At 52.3% G+C, this 15,802-nt stretch overlaps 1 protein-coding gene across 6 annotated transcripts in view; it reads left to right on the top strand.

The window, feature by feature from the left end:
* MYRF (myelin regulatory factor) overlaps positions 1-15,802 on the top strand; it is a 232,964-nt gene that overhangs the window by 18,160 nt on the left and 199,002 nt on the right. For 5 of the 6 annotated variants that reach the window (XM_068194396.1, XM_068194395.1, XM_068194398.1 and 2 more), the window contains exons 3-13: positions 309-635; positions 3,194-3,255; positions 5,644-5,962; positions 6,328-6,500; positions 6,739-6,862; positions 11,831-12,026; positions 12,646-12,722; positions 13,203-13,313; positions 13,587-13,677; positions 14,500-14,700; positions 15,326-15,434. In XM_068194396.1, the coding sequence (XP_068050497.1) occupies positions 309-635; positions 3,194-3,255; positions 5,644-5,962; positions 6,328-6,500; positions 6,739-6,862; positions 11,831-12,026; positions 12,646-12,722; positions 13,203-13,313; positions 13,587-13,677; positions 14,500-14,700; positions 15,326-15,434 (1,790 nt within the window). Of the gene's footprint in view, positions 1-308; positions 636-3,193; positions 3,256-3,316; positions 3,711-5,643; positions 5,963-6,327; positions 6,501-6,738; positions 6,863-11,830; positions 12,027-12,645; positions 12,723-13,202; positions 13,314-13,586; positions 13,678-14,499; positions 14,701-15,325; positions 15,435-15,802 lie in introns of those variants that run through there. The other variant, XM_068194400.1, reaches the window with a different exon arrangement.

Raw genomic sequence — 15,802 nt, forward strand, 5'->3', positions numbered from 1 at the left:
ATCTGAGCACTGGGAGCTCAGATTAAATCCCCAGGACTACATGAGTTTGGAGAAGGGAAGGATCTCCCTGTGTACCCCCGCTTTGGGAAGGAGGATGGAGTAGACCTGGAGAGCACCAAGAGAACCTGGGAGCAGGGTGGGGATCTTTGTTATAGCTGGCCTGTAAAACTGGAGCACAGTGAGCAGATCCTGCTGGCTACACATTCCTTGAGGTTGCTGTCCACTTCAAAATTTCCTGGGTGGATTTTGGACTCTTCCATCAGTCCCACTGACCTGTTGCCCTGATGTTGTCCCGTTTTCTCCCTCAGCTGCTTCCCTGAGATCCCTGCTCCCACCAGCTACACACACCCCCAGCCCTCCAGCTCCGCCGGCATCCCCGCACCTCCTGCCAGCTCCATCAGCAGCGTGAGCAATCCCTCTCCCAGCACTCCCCTCCACCTCCCTCCTGCCGGCAGCCAGCTTCCCATCCGGCATGGTCCTCTCCTGGCCAATCCATGTGGAGCCGCCTACGGAGCTCACCTCAACTGCAACAACAACAATGGGATGGTGGTGCCCAAGGGCTTCCTGGGTGGCCACTGCCTGAACAACGTGGTCCCTCCAATCAAATCAGAGCCCAAGGCCTCCTACGCACCTGGGTAAGTGGGAATGGGATGGTGGGATAGAGGTGGGTGCTGGCATGGAGGCTCCTCCAGGCTGGTGGCACCTAGAGGGTCCCACAGAGTTGTGACATGTGGCAGCATGGCTCTGTGGTAAGTCCTTGGTTTTGGATGAGTGGAGCTCCTCAAGCTTCCCAAGAGTTTTTTTGGGACCATCCCCCATGCCATCATATAGTACTGGATACCTCTGCTGGACATCTGCAGGTGGGAGAACATCGGAGCATTTTTGAAGGAGAAAGAGACACAGAATAAACTGGATCAAGACAAAATTCAGTCTCTGGGATGGAATTAAGTCTCTGGGGTGTTGCCATGACTATCCCAGAGGATATTTGCTACACTGGGCAGGGAGATGTTTTTCTCATGGCCTGATGTTGTAGATGCTTCGCTCCAGAGAAGGAGAAGATGGATCTGAGGTGGATGTGTCCTTTTCAACAAGCTCTGGGGAAGAGGAAGGGCAGGTTTTAAGATTGCTGATGGACCCAGCTGGAGATTTATTCCAGAGAGGAGAAAGGATGTGGTTCCTGCTCTCCAGGATGGAAGGAAGGGGACAGTAACATCCCAAGGTGCTGTACTGTGCTCCAACCTGGATATTTGGGTGGTGGTGGCCCTGGACAGCCTTCTCCCATGGGATTATGGATGTAAGGACAGTGAGCCCAGGATGGCTCCAGGACTGGCTCTTCTCCCTCTGCCTTGTGCCCTCTACTGTTGCCAGCAAGCACAATGTGGGGATTCCCAAATTTGGGAACACTCAGCCAATGACTTTCACCCTTTGGATGAACTTGGAAGGAGATCCCAGAAAGCTAAAAGAAAAAAAATCTGCCTTTCTTTTATTCCCAGACCAGGGAGTTTTCCCTTGCAGTGATCCCAGAAGGATGCCTGGAGCTTGGGGGGAATCAAAAGCATGAAGTGATGCTTTGTTATGTCCTTTTCTTCTGGATGTATCTGGAATTCTGCAGAATGTCATGAGTAAGGATCACACCTTGCTGTCAGAGGTGGAGACCTCATTTGGATGTAGCTGAACTGGATCAGCTTTGATGGCAGCATTCCCTCAGCATTCCAGAATAACTCTTCCCCCTTGTGCCAGGCTTTTTACAGTGGAGAATCATGGAATATCCTGGAAGGGACACACAAAGATAATGGAGTCCACTTCCTGGCCCAAGCATCCCATCATGTGCTCAGGGATAATGTGGTGGATACCAACAAACCCTTCCCTTGTACTGGGCACAGCCACGCCACCTCCCAGTGGGAATTCTGCAGTATCCACCTTTTCCAGCCTCCTGGATTCCTTGAATTGTGCTGTTCCCTTTTGTTACTGGCCAGGACTTGGCTTGCTGGTGCATCCATAGGAAATACAGTATGAATTCAGGTCCCGCATGGCAAGGAGCCTGGAAATAAGGCTGGGAATAGATGCTCCAGCCAGGCATGGGAAGGGAATGGTGGAAAGGTGCTCCAAGGGAAGGTGGAGGATGAGGAAAGTATGGCGAGGGGTTTTTTTGGGATCAACCTACCTCATCCCTCTCCAGCCCCTGCTGTGTGCAACTTCCCATGGATAATCCAATTAATGGGCCTTGGGCTTCTCTGGTCCAGGAAGATCCTTTATTGTGGTTCCCAGCTGGAATTGTGGGTGCTGTTAGGAGCAGAGTTGGTGCAGCGTGTCCTGTGCTTTTCCTCCCTTTCCCAAAATTCATTTGCTTTTTGGCTGGTTTTCATCCAAGAAGCACTGTAATTTGTCTGGGATTATTTCACATGCATAAAGCTGATGGGGTAGAATGGGTGAATGGAAAATAATTCCCATGGAAAATGGGAATGTGCCATGGTCTCCCTCCCTGTCCCTGCTGTGCCACCACACATGACCTCGTCCTGCCATCCCTAGCCATGGATGTGCTGGAAAAGGCAGCTGGGAACTCCCACTTTCTTTAGGATTGTGTTTCACAGTCGGGGCCAAATCCTGCTCCTGGTGATGTTGGAATATATCCAGAGGGATACAGCAGGAACTGTGGTGGTGCTCAGGTTTATATGGGCAAAATCCATCCATGGGATTCCCAGATCTCCCAGGGCCTCTCATTTCATAGAATCATGGAATTGTTTGGATGTGAAGGGACCGTAAAGCCCATCCAGTCCCAGCACTTGCTGTGGGTAGGACACCTTCCACTATCCCAGGCTGGTCCAAGCCTTTTCCAACCTGGCCTGGAACAGCTTCCCGGAATGGGGAGAGAGCTCTGTGCATTCCACTTAATCAGTGACATTTCCATGGGAAGCACACCTTTCCCTGGGAAGCAGATAAATTTGTTTGGCTTCTTTTCCCTGTAATTCTCACTGTCAGCTCAACAAAACGTCCCTATTCCCGAGCTCCAGTGGAAACAGTGACAGTGATGGCAATCCCAGCTGGACGCACTCAGGTGTCCAGGATCTGCTGCAGGTGCACCTGGGATTCCCCTGCCAGATCCTGGAGGGTGCTTGAATCCACTTGGACCTCTTGGTTGTGCTGGAAGCTGGATTAAAATGACTTTCCCTTCTCTTTTCCCATTGCTCCACAGCACTTTGCCAGACTCTCCCCCAGATTCCGGATCGGAAGCCTACTCCCCTCAGCAGGTGAACGGTAAGTGCTTCAAAAAGGGAGAAGGGGAAAAAAAAATCCTAATCCAAGCCCCAAATCCAGCATCCACCCCCTTTTTATTCCGTGAAAGTGGTTGGCTCTGCAATCTTTATCAGCCAGGAGAAAACAGGCGGCTGCACTACGTGGGGAGATTATCAGTTAGTAAATATCCCTCAGCTTTCGCCCATTGTTCCGCTCCCGGCTGTGGAAAAGGGGAGAGGGACCGGCACAGAAGGAGAGCTGGGAGTCCACGGACACGGAATCCGTGGTGGGAATCCAGGATCCACGGACGCTGAATCCGTGGTGGGAATCCGTGGGCGTGGGGAGATCGTGGCAGGGTGGGATGTGGAACCTGCCATCCGCCTCATCCTGCCCTCTGCCTCGGGAACACGGAGCGGGAGCGCGTCCCTGACATGGAACCTGGCTCTGGGAAGCAGCCATGAACCCGCCATTCTCCAGTAAGTTCCTTCCCAGCCTCTCCCTCCCCTCCAGCTGATCCCGAGGATCTTCTGCTCCCACTGAAAAGGCACAGGGAGCTGGGACCCCCTCCAGGGTCACTGCAAGGTACTCCTGGCTTCTCCCAGGAAAGCCACCGAGGGTTCTTTGGTCCCTCTGGTGACCTTCACTGTTCTACCATGGAAAAACTCCTTGGGAAGGAAGGAGGGAAGGTTGTCCTGGTCTCCCTTCCCCCTCAGCAGGAGCACCCTCTTCCCCAGGCTCCAGCCCAGTCCCCACCGGGAACAGCGCCTGCTCCTCTTTTTTTTTTTTTTTTTTTTTTTTTATGGAAGAGGTCAAGAGTTCTGTTTATCTTGCTAAAAAAAATCCCTGGAATTCCTCCTGGCCCTTCCTTAAATATAACAAAGAGGCCGGGTTACTCACCATGGGGAGAGCAGCTTTGGAGTGCTCAGAGCTCAGTGGGAAGGAGAGGAGGCTCTGGAGGGCACCCACAAAGCTGGGATCACATTCCTGGAGATGATTTTCCCTGGGTTTGGGAATGCCTTGGGCAAGCACATCACTTGCCTGTCCTTGGCTGGGCTGTCCCTGAGGCAGCTCCCGGAGGAAGGCTGTCCCAGGACTGAGCCTGAAAAGAGGAATCCGGTTCCATGTGTGTGGAAAAGGCACTGAGAGGTCCCAGCGGGAAGCAGAAAACCTTGGAAGGGAGCAGGATGGGTGAAAGCAGCCCTGCTCTGGCAGCCTTCAGCAGGAGGACCCAGTGCAAACACATTCCAATTTTCCAGACTTTCTGACAGGAGGAGTTTTCCCATTCCTGGTCAAGCGCTTTGGCCTCATTACTCAACCCCTGCCTGGGTGTTCTGAGGCCAAAGTCCATCCAGCTCAGCCTGGAAAGATCCAACAGGTCCTTCCCTGCTGTCCCTCTTGGTGTTCCCAGAAGCTGTGCCTGGCTTGGCCGGTCCCTGGATGCGTTTTCCGGCCGGTTTTCCACACTGGAGCATGAAGAAGCTTTGTCTTGCATTTAAAACAAAATCACTTTCTCTTCCTACTCCGGGGTTTCCTCACGTCCCAGGAGTCAGTCCCTCATTCCTGCTGGGATTGTGGTGTTCTGTAGAAACACCTGAAGGCACAGGTTGATGCAAATATCAGGGAAAGGCTGGAAAAACAGATGGGCTTTGTCTTGGTGAAGAAAAAGGAGGCTGTAGAGGGACTTTGGACAAGGGCATGGAATGTCAGGACAGGGGGAAATGGTTTCCCACTACCAGAGGGACATTGGGAAGGAATTCTTCCCTGTGAGGCACTGGAATGGATTTCCCAGAGAAGCTGTGGCTGCCTCATCCTTGGAAGTGTTCCAGGCCAGGCTGGACAGGGCTTGGAGCAACCTCTTTGGGAAAGTGGAAGGTGTCCCTGCCCATGGAAGGGAGTGGATCTGGAATGTTGAGGTGTTGAGGAGCAGGGCAGGAAGGGACATGGATTTGCATGTCCCTTCATACACAAAACATTTCTGTTGGTGCTGGTGTAGTCAAATCCACCCTAATTATAGAATGGCTTTAGTATCCCATTCCAAATGGAGGAGCAGAAAGGTGGAATCACATTTGAATGTCCCTTTTATTTATTTAAATTCAGGGATCAAAGTCTCCTCCTGGTTTCAGTTAAAATGTTTAAAGTGCCCCCTCAGAAATCCTCCCTGGAAGTGCTGGCGATGTTCAGGTAGTTCCACTGACTCTTCTCCCTCATTGTCCCACGGAAGGATAGAATCTTGGAATGGTTTGGGTGGAAAAGGGCCTTAAAGGTTCATCCCATTCCAGCCCCCTGCCATGGGCTTTCCCTAGCCCAGGTTGTTCCAAGCATCATCCAGCCTGAGAATCCAAGATAACTGGGTCAGTTCTACACCTGGGATCAGGACACTCCTAACTTTGGCTCTTTCTCCCTTTCCAGATCCTCACCTCCTCCGGACCATGACTCCCGAAAATATGTGTCACATGACTCCCCCTTCCCGCCTGGAGCACCCGCCTCCTCCGCCGCCTCCTCCTCCACCCCCTCACCTCCAGGGTCCCCCCCCGCCACCCCCACCGCCCCCTCACCCCCTCCAGCCACAGCACAATTCCCACTTTCCTGGCCTGCAGCGGGATATGTTCCTGAAGGCCGAGCCCCTGATGCCTCCGTACAGTGTCGGGCCAGGAATGGCGCCTGCCGAGCTCCACCATGCCCAGCAATCCCAGATGCTGCACCAGCTCCTCCAGCAGCACGGAGCAGAGTAAGGCCTGGGAATGGCGGGGGTGAGGAATGGGAGCTGGAGGTGTGTGGATTGCCTGAAGTGTGGGGTTTGGTGGTAGAAACAAACAAGGGAAATCTGTGGAAGGTTCCCTGCCCATGACAGGGGGTTGGAACCAGATGACTTTAAGGTCTTTTCCAATCCAAACCACTATAGAATTCTGTGGAATTAAAGATGTGGCTCAGCACATGAGTAGTGACCCAGACTCAGCAGTGTGGGATAAGGTGGGACAGCACTGGGGGAATGTTGTGTTTTCCATGTGACATCCTGCTTGTCCTGGTCACGGGCTGTGGATTGTCACCTCGCGACTCTCCGTTCCCTGCTGAGTCTTCCCGCGGTCTCCACAGCCTCCCGGTGCATCCCGCCAAGAAGCGGAAACACTCCGAGTCCCCCCCCAACACCCTCAATGCCCAGATGCTCAACGGGCTGATCAAGCAGGAGCCGGGAATGGGATCGGTGCCACTCAATCCCGATCGCGTCCAGACGCCTCCCTGGCACCAGCCGGGAGCGCTCTCTCCAGGTACCCCCATTATCCCCTGAATTCCAGCCCCGCTCCCGCCGGGCCAGGGGCGTGGGAGGAAGGAAGATGGTTGCCAGAGGTTGCCAACCTTTGGGATTCACCCTGGATCTGGTGCTGCCCTGGCAGTCAGGAGGGAAGCTTCAGGCAGTGCCAGTTGCTTCCTTGGGCTCCCACCCCTCTGGATACTCAGCCCAGTGAGTAAAATCGGAATTTAATCCATTTTAACTGTTCCCCACAGGCCTGATTCAGGATAACGACAGCCTGAATGGCTCCTACCTGGATCCCAACTTCCAGTCCATCAAGTGGCAGCCACACCAGCAGAACAAGTGGGCAACTCTGTACGATGCCAACTACAAGGAGCTGTGAGTAATTCCTTGACCACTGGAGAAAGTGGGATTCACATTCCTCAAGCAAGTGGCAAACCACTGGGGTTGGGAGCATCCCACTCGAAATATGGGATAAGGATCTCCCTGGGCTGGGATTTGTGGTGGAGGTAATGCTCCCCATTGCCCCTTCCCTACTGGGAATGTTACTCCTCCACACTTTTTGTGGGTAATTAAGGAATATCAGAAGGCATTTCAGCAGGTTTGGTGCCAATTCCGCAGCCACTCAGACCTTGCTCACCATGGAAGGCTTTATTGGCAAATCCAGCCTTGTCCTGAGGAAAGTTGGGGTGAGCAGCACCTTTTCCCCATCCCTAGGTTTTCTAGGATTTTAAATTTAGGATTGAGAATTCCTAGTGTGGGTGGCTGGAGGTCATCCAGAGCCACTTCAGGGCAGCTTGAGCAGTGTGGAAAGGAGCTGGAGGAGGAGTGGGAGGAGGAGGCTGGGGGAACAGAGGAGGAAGGAAAGAGAGAAAAGGGGCTTAGGAAATCTAGGAAGTGGCAGACAGGCCAGAGAGGAAGGCTGGGATGACCAAGACAGGGAAGAGAGAATTGGGAAGGTGGGCTGGGATTGAGGCAGTAGAGGGTGGAGGCAGCACACTGGGAAGGAGGAGTGCTCAGGAGGAAACCACTCTGGATCCTCCCTGCATTCCTGGGAGGTGACAAAGAGCTGGCAAGCAGTGGGATGGCTTCCAGAAACCTCTCAGGGACCCTCTGTTCCCTCCCAGTTCCATCCCTCCTCTTTCCACACAATCAGCTGGGGTCCTGTGGGGGACATGGAGCAAGGAATGCTCTGGTACCTGTGGATAACCTGGGACTATGATCACACTTTGTCTGGGAATGGGAGCCAAGGACTCCAAGGATGGGGGGGGGCAGAGTCCCAGCTTTCCCACACAGATCTGCTCATCCAGTCTTTATCCCCTGTTTCATGGTAGTGCCGGACCAAGGAATTCTCTATTGGAGCTAGTTGCCTCTTTTGGACTCTGGCTGTTTTCCCACCCACAGCAGGAGAGGGATAATTTGGGAAGACAGTTCCTTCTGATTTACCAAGCCATTTCCATAAAAGAATATCAGCAGCTCGAAAGCCATCCTGCACCTTTCCCTGCTCTCCACCACTAGTTTGCTCCCTCTGGATGATGGGATGATCTCCCACGGATCCTGCCCCCACATCCATCTTCCATGTGCAGGAGTTCCACTGCTACCTCCTCTGACCTCTGTCTGGACATGTCACCTCTTATTGTTTGGTATTCCAGCCTCCCTTTTCCTTCTCACCGCTTTCTGCTCTGGGAAAATTATTTTCCATCCCAAACACATCACAGCCTGTCCCATGCCATTTCCAGGCATTTCTATCCCAGTTCCAGAGGTTTTCCATGTACCCTGCTGTCCCCAGGTGGATTGGCAGAGGCAAACTCCATGCTGGACAAAGAGGACTTGCTGGAGAACATCTACAAAACCAGCCCTGCTCTTTGGATCTTGGGATCATTTCCCTAATTCCCACTTTCAGGATTTAGGGTAAAAGCCATAGCAAACCCACTCTTGGGGCATTGAGGTCGTCATCCTGTTGTGTAAGGAATAAATTCCATTGAGGTGACTCCATGGGGATTTGAGGAAGCCACGTGGGCTTTGTTGTGGTGCTGGATTTGAGCAGAATTAAGTGTTAAAGGTTGATTAATTAATTTTTACCTCCACGTTACCTCAGGGGACTCTTCCTGCTCCTGTCCAAGCTGGACCTACATCTCTTTTTAAATGGAATATCCCTTCATTCTCCTGGTGCAGCACTTTCCTGGGATAATCTGTGAGAAACACACAAAAATGTCCATCTTTCCTTGCTCCTATAATAACATTTTTTAGGTTGATTAATTCAAATTTGGCAGGTGGGGATTGTCTCCTTCCTTTCTGCTTTTGGGTGCCCTCAGCAAAAGATCAGCATCCACATGCGAATCCATAGTTATTCCCCCAGTTTAGCTTCCAAGGAGCAGCCATTCCCAGTCTGGTTTCTGCTGGAAGCTGTCCCCAGTCTCGATATGCTGTTTGAGTTCCCTGTGATCCAGGTGCCCAAAACCTTTTCACAGCCTCAGGAATGTGAATCATCTGAATTATCTGATTTTTCCTGCTCTTGATCCTAAGAAAAGAGTCCAGAGAGGAGGTGAAGGAGGGAGAGCATGGGAAGCTGTCCAGGTTCTTACCAGATTCTTGGGAGCGATTACAGGGCAAAAAGTACAATTAATGCTATTCCATGTTTTCCTCCCTTTGCACACAAAAAATTAGGTTCCATAAAGGGATGGGGTAGGGATTAGATTCCATTCCAGGCCCATGTCTCAGGTTTTGCCAAGGAATCTGTGTTGTTGAAGGAGACAGAAATCCCTGGATTAATTTTATGGATAACATACAATGTTTTTGGCCTTTTGCTCTGATTTTGTGGTTTTAGGCTCAGTGAACATTTCCAGGGATGAGCCGGTTTCCAGCAGCAGAGCCAAAGAGGCCTGGAACCGGGCAATTCCCTAATTTACTCCTGGGAGAAGGAGCCATTCATCTCCCTGACAGCAGGCTCCGATAAATTCCAGCTCCCTCCTCCTTCTCCCAGTTTGAGGGAAGGCAGCTGGGAATAGTGCAGCCCTTCATGGAAATATCTCTGTGCTGAGGGCAGAGCCTTGGAACTGGGAGCTGGGAAAATGGGAAGGTGCTGTTCTTTTTCCCATCCAGCAAACTGGTGCTCTCTGGGGGCTAATCCTGGGGTTTTGGGGTTGCACCCCTTGACTGATAGAAGTGTCCGGATAAACAGCTCCAAACTTGGCTGTGCTGCACATCCTGGATCTCACCAAGGGAGTGGAAACCAGTGGGATGTGGTCCAGATGTGCTGGATGTGTTTTGGGGTATGTGATATGGGGGGGTTGGTGATGGATCATGGATGTATCCCAGGAAGCTGAAGGGAATACGTAGTATGGACACACAGGTGGGATTGTGTGGGAGAGGTGACAGTGTCCTGCTGCTCAGCTGGAGTTTGTATCCTGGAAGCAAAAGAAATCAGGGAATCCATGGAATTAGGGAATGTCTTTGGATTAGGGGTCTCCCAATATTATGTTTTAGGAGCAGTTTAGATATGGGGAAACCTGGACGGAAGGAAGGAAGGAATGGGGGAACATGAGCATCCCTCTGCTGTCCTGCTCTTGGCCAACTCCCAGTACAATTCCCTGTGGGGAGTTTGTTACCCCTTGCCCTCACTGGGGTTGGGAAAAACCTCCTCTGATCCTGCCCTTCTGTCCTGCCTTAATCTGCCCCTGTCAGTGGGGATGTTCGGGATCAAATAATCCATTTGACCCCAGACCTTTTATTCCTGACACTTTGCCCTTTTGGCCCCTGCCCTGTCCCTGTAAAAGCCAGCATGGAAAGCAGCTTCTTCCTTCTGATCAATCCCAGTGCAGGGATCCCAAATTGGAGGATGCATCAGCTACAGCCATTGGGAAAATGGGAAAATCAGTGAAAAGGAACCTCTGAAAGGGGATTTTGGAAGACCTGGAATTTCCAGAAGGGAGAGGAGGGGGAGTGTGCCTGTCTCCCCTCTGTCAGCACACATTTAGCAGCCATCAGTTTTCTGATTTGGGAAGCATCCATGGTTTAGAAGTTCAGACAGACCCTCCCTCTCCTTGACTTTGCCAGTTAAAAAACAGTGGGAAGAGTGATGAACATTCAGGAGCCATAAAAACAGCTGGGAATGGCTTCACTTGGATCCCCTTGGGATGAGGTTGCTTGGGTCAGCTTCAGCTGCGTGTCCCAGTCAGGAATATCCTGATGGAAAATCCAGGGGTGAGGCTGGGAGGAGGTTGGGGAATTCCTCTCGTGCCTCTGGGCTAAGGTAGTGCTCTGCTCCCACCGCCTGGTTTGTGTCTGGAGCAGGGCACAGCATTCCCGACTCCCTGGGGTGTAAGGAGTGAGTAGTTCCTCGTGGCTATCCCAGAATAACTCATGACAACCTGGAATCACCCCCAGCTCTCATCCACATTAACTCCTCAGGTGACAGCAGGGGGAGAATGGTTTTATTCCAGAAAAAAATGAGGGATACTGGTGAAGAATCCCTGTCTCCTGCATCCCAGAGTCTCCTGAGTTCTGCCATGTTTCTTACTGTCAGTCTGTCCACCTCCCCTCCCATTGCTCCAGTCCTTCTGGAGGTGGAAGTCAGAAGTGGTTTGGTTTTGGGGGAAAAGTACTCCATAATTTTAAAGCCTGAGATCCAAGGCTGGGCTGAGCTCCCCCTTTATCTCATCCCTTGTTCCTTAATTAAAAACAATGGGATTTGGGTGCTCTGTGGGATGAGAGGCAGCTCCTTCCCCCCCTTCTGAGGGCCCACCAGCCCAGGACTGGGCTTTATGGATAGTGAGGAAAACGGACTCACTGCAAAGGCCACATATTTCCCTGATTCCCATGGAAACCAGCCCATTAAGGAGATGTAGATTAAACCTTTCCAGCTGGTGTGTGTTCATGGAGCAGCCAGGACCCCTCCTCCTCCCTCCCTCTCCTCCTCCTCCAGACGTGTCCACTGGGAGAGCTGAAAGCTTTTCCAGAGCAGCCAGAGCAGGTGGTTGTGATTTCAGCAGGAATTCGGGGTACAAGGCTACAGCTGGTAGAAGGTAACATTGGGAATGCCACAAGGTGTGGGTCAGTCTGAGCTGCTACTCCCAGTGAGCCACGTTAAAGGAATGCTCCAGGCTTTGGACAGACTTTGGAACTTGGGATCTCCATATTCATTCCCAGTTGAATGGGAAGAGCTGTAGAATGATGTGGGTTGGAAGGGACCTTACAGATCATCCAGTGATGATCCATGAACACAGACACCTTCCACTAGCCCAGGTTGCTCCAAACCTCATTCAGCCTGGCATGGAACGCTTCCGGGGATGGGACATCCACAGTTTCTGTGGGAAATTCCTGTTCTCACTTGCTCCCTCTTCCCAGCCCGATGCTCACATACCGCGTGGATGCCGACAAAGGCTTCAACTTCTCCGTGGGAGATGACGCCTTCGTGTGCCAGAAAAAGAACCACTTCCAGGTCACCGTGTACATCGGAATGCTCGGTGATCCCAAGTACGTGAAGACACCCGAGGGCCTGAAACCCTTGGAATGCTTCTACCTGAAGCTGCACGGAGTGAAGGTAAGCGAGAGCTGAGGGACCGTGGTGAATCCAGCTGGGAAAAGAGGGGTTGGGAGGTGACTGGGAACAGGTAACAGCACCTCTTCATGTGGTAGAGGAATGTGTGGAATCACACAATCATGGAATTGGATAGGTTGGAAAAGCCCTCTAGGATCATGGAGTCCAACACTTCCCCCAGCACTGCCAAGGCCATCACTAATCCATGTCCCTAAGTGCCACGTCCACACAGCTTTTAAATCCCTCTAGGAATGGTGACTCTACCACTGCCCCTGGGCAGCTTGTTTCAATGTCTGACCACCCTTTCCATGAAGGAGTTTTCCCTGATATCCGATCTAAACATCCCCTGAAGCCACTGAAATACAAGTCCTAAGATGGGCTCAGTCTGGCTATCTTCAGGATTGCTTCCCCCTCACCTTTGACTCAGGAGGGATAAAGGCACATCAGGAAGATGCTTCCACCCTCAACTTTTTTGACACTTGGGACAATGCCCACACTCGGGCTGGGTGTTCAGAGTCAGATGTACCCTGTCACGCAAGGGTGGGCAGAGAGCTGGGAAGGAGGAGGTGGAAAGGGGAAGGTCTCTGTGATCTGTGCCACATTCCCAAATCCTTCTCTCCAGCTCGAGGCCTTGAACCAGTCCATCAACATCGAGCAGTCGCAGTCGGACCGCAGCAAACGGCCCTTCAACCCCGTCACGTGAGTGTGTCCTTGTGGGAATGAGCATCCTGTGCTTCCAGGGAATGAGCAACAGCAGGAGAAGGTGGGGAAATGGTGGAGTTGGAGGTCTCCCACTCCATTGTGTGAGTGTCACACTCTCCAGTTTTCTTCTGTTTTCCTCTCTTTATATTCCCAACCCTGCTCTGTGCCCAGGTCATAGACTGGTGGAGCAGGCCAGGAGATGGCCATTCCCAAAAAAGCTCTCCTCTCCAGGTTGTGGCTCCAGCCTCTCCATACCTGGTTCTTCAGGGCATGAAGTATGTGTGGCAGGCCCCAAGATTGGACCAGTGTCCAGATGGGAATGAGGGAAGAGTGTTGTTGGGTTCAAGGTCTCCAGGTGCAGGAAAACTGTACTTCCCACCTGAGGAAGGAAGAGATAGGAGAGGAGTGGGAAAAGATAGGCACCATTCCCAGATAGCCACCATCCTCACTCATTCCTTTGTTTTCCTTTCCTTCCAGGGTGAACCTCCCCCCAGAGCAGGTCACCAAGGTCACTGTGGGGCGGCTGCACTTCAGCGAGACCACGGCCAACAACATGAGGAAAAAAGGCAAACCCAACCCAGACCAGAGGTGAGGGAGGACATGGGGGCCTCCTCCAGAACATCCTGAGAATCCTGTGGATCTGCCTGTCCCTGGGTTGGGCAGAGTGGCTGGAGTGGGATGTGGGAATAGGGCTTGGATTGCGGACACCAGAAGGGTGTCCCTGCTCTGGGAGGGGTTGGGGACACCCAGCACAAGGAAAGGGGGTGCTGTGAGCCCACCGTGGTGCCCAGTGCTCCAGAGGGGACGGATATCCGGCTCTTCCCAGCACAGGATGTGTCCCTGAGCCGTGTACCTCCACAGGTACTTCATGCTGGTGGTGGCCCTGCAGGCACACGCCCAGAACCAGAACTACACGCTGGCAGCCCACATCTCAGAGCGGATCATCGTCCGGGTAAATCCCTGTTTCCTCCCACACTCCTTTGCTGCACCATCCTGGGCTGTTTCCCACATTCCACATTCAGAAAATGTGTGGATGTGGCACCTGGGGTCGTGGTTTGGTGGTGAATGTGGTGGAGGTGCTGGGTTGGCTTTGATTTTCTTAGAGGTCTTCTCCCAACTTGATTTCCCACCTTTCCCACCTCCTCCAAGCTCTCCCTGCCTTGCTTGTGGCTTTCCCTGTCCACACTTGGGTTCTGGCTTCAGACTTTCCATACCTGGTTGAAGCACCTGTTACAGGATAAGGAAGGAATCCCATTCTCCAGATGGGATCAGTGTCCAGTGGAATTGTTGGGAATGAAGGGAGAGTGTTGTTGAAACTCTGCAGCAGGAACAAGAAGATGCAGGAAAATTGGGCACTCTCCCAGAGCATCACTTTTTCATATACCAAGGCAGAGGAGCAGGAAAAGAAAGGCACCATTCCCAGGTTCTCCCATGGTTTCACTAGAGCACTCAGGTCCAAAACATGAAAGCAGGTAGTAAAACCCAAACATGGACCTCAGACAAGAAGTCCGCGATGGATTAGGCAGCTTCCAGGATGCCCAGCACAGAATTTCAGGGAACTGGGGGCAGCCTGGAATGCTTTGAATTTGGGGCCCAGGAATATCATCCATGTCACTTGGTTTCCTACAGTCCTGAGTGGCTGGAACACTGATAGCTGGGATAGCAGCTGAAGGAAGCAAGGATATTCCTTTAGGGAGAAGAGAGGAGCAGGAAGGGCCAACCTTCCTCCTCTCCCTGCTTTTCAGTCAGTCCCTGTTGTCCCGTTTCTCCACAGGCTTCCAACCCGGGGCAGTTTGAGAGTGACAGTGACGTGCTCTGGCAGCGGGCGCAGCTCCCAGACACCGTGTTCCACCACGGCCGCGTGGGAATCAACACGGACCGCCCGGATGAAGCCCTGGTGGTCCATGGCAACGTAAAGGTCATGGGGTCCCTGATGCACCCTTCGGATGTCCGAGTGAAAGAGGACATCCAGGAGGTGAGAACCTGGAAAGCAGGGTGGGCTTGGGATCACCAGGAGTCTGAAGAACTCCAATGATTCTTGTGGGTCCCTCCTAACTAGGGATATTCCATGATCCTATGACTGTAGAGCGGAAGGGAAGCGACTTAGGATTCTTTCTGTTCCAAGCACAGCCAGTCCACCGTGTTGTAGGGAATATTGACTCTTCCAGGGTTAGCCAGAAGTAGCAAACAGTGGGAAAAAGGTGGAAAATAAGTGTAAAAAAGGTCATTGTGGCAGGTACAACACTGAGCCTTGCCAGAGCCTGGGTGAGAGGCTTGGCTCTGCTCTGAATTCCTCTCGGCTGGATTTGCCTGTCCAGAAAAGCTGGATATAATCATGTCACCTGCTTTTAGGAACTGTCTCTTCCCTGTGTCTAGTTCTGCAAGGAAACTCAGTCTCCTGATTTCCCTATCCAAGGATCTTGTCCCGATCTAGACATTAATCCCAGTGTTTGTCCTTATGGCTGCTCATAGCAGGGTTCAGGGCTATCTCCCAAAAGAATTCCCATGGGCCATAGTGTGTTGTCTTGCTTGGATGCAGAGGGGTGGGGATTTGAGAAGCAATATCCCATTGGGAATTCTATGTTCGTGTTTTGTCTCAGGTGGACACCACGGAGCAGCTGAAGCGGATCTCCAGGATGAGACTGGTGCACTACAACTACAAACCCGAGTTTGCAGCCACGGTGGGCATTGACAGCACCTCTGAGACAGGTACATCCCATGGGAATACGCCTCTGACACAGGAATGTCCCACAGGAATTCCCTGCCTTTCCCAGGAGCAGTACCCAGTTCTGTACCAGAGCAGCCCCCCAGGTGTGGGGTGGGCAAGAGGGACCTTCTAACCTCCCAAATTAAGGAATCTAATGAAATTCCCTCTTTAGTGAGCGGGAGAGAAGGTGGCACTTCCTACAGGGAGAAGGTTTCTCTAAGTACACTATGGTGGGGTGATGATCCTTATCCATAGAATTTGGGGAGCAGCTTTGTCTGACCATCCTCTGCCCTTCAGGGTCTCCAAGGAGCCCTGCAGAGCTTGGAATGAGGAAGGGACATCCTGGTGTCACTCCTAGGGCATCCAGGGG

The sequence above is a fragment of the Anomalospiza imberbis genome, chromosome 6 (genome assembly GCF_031753505.1).
Source record: "Anomalospiza imberbis isolate Cuckoo-Finch-1a 21T00152 chromosome 6, ASM3175350v1, whole genome shotgun sequence".
Classification (NCBI taxonomy): Eukaryota; Metazoa; Chordata; class Aves; order Passeriformes; family Viduidae; genus Anomalospiza; species Anomalospiza imberbis.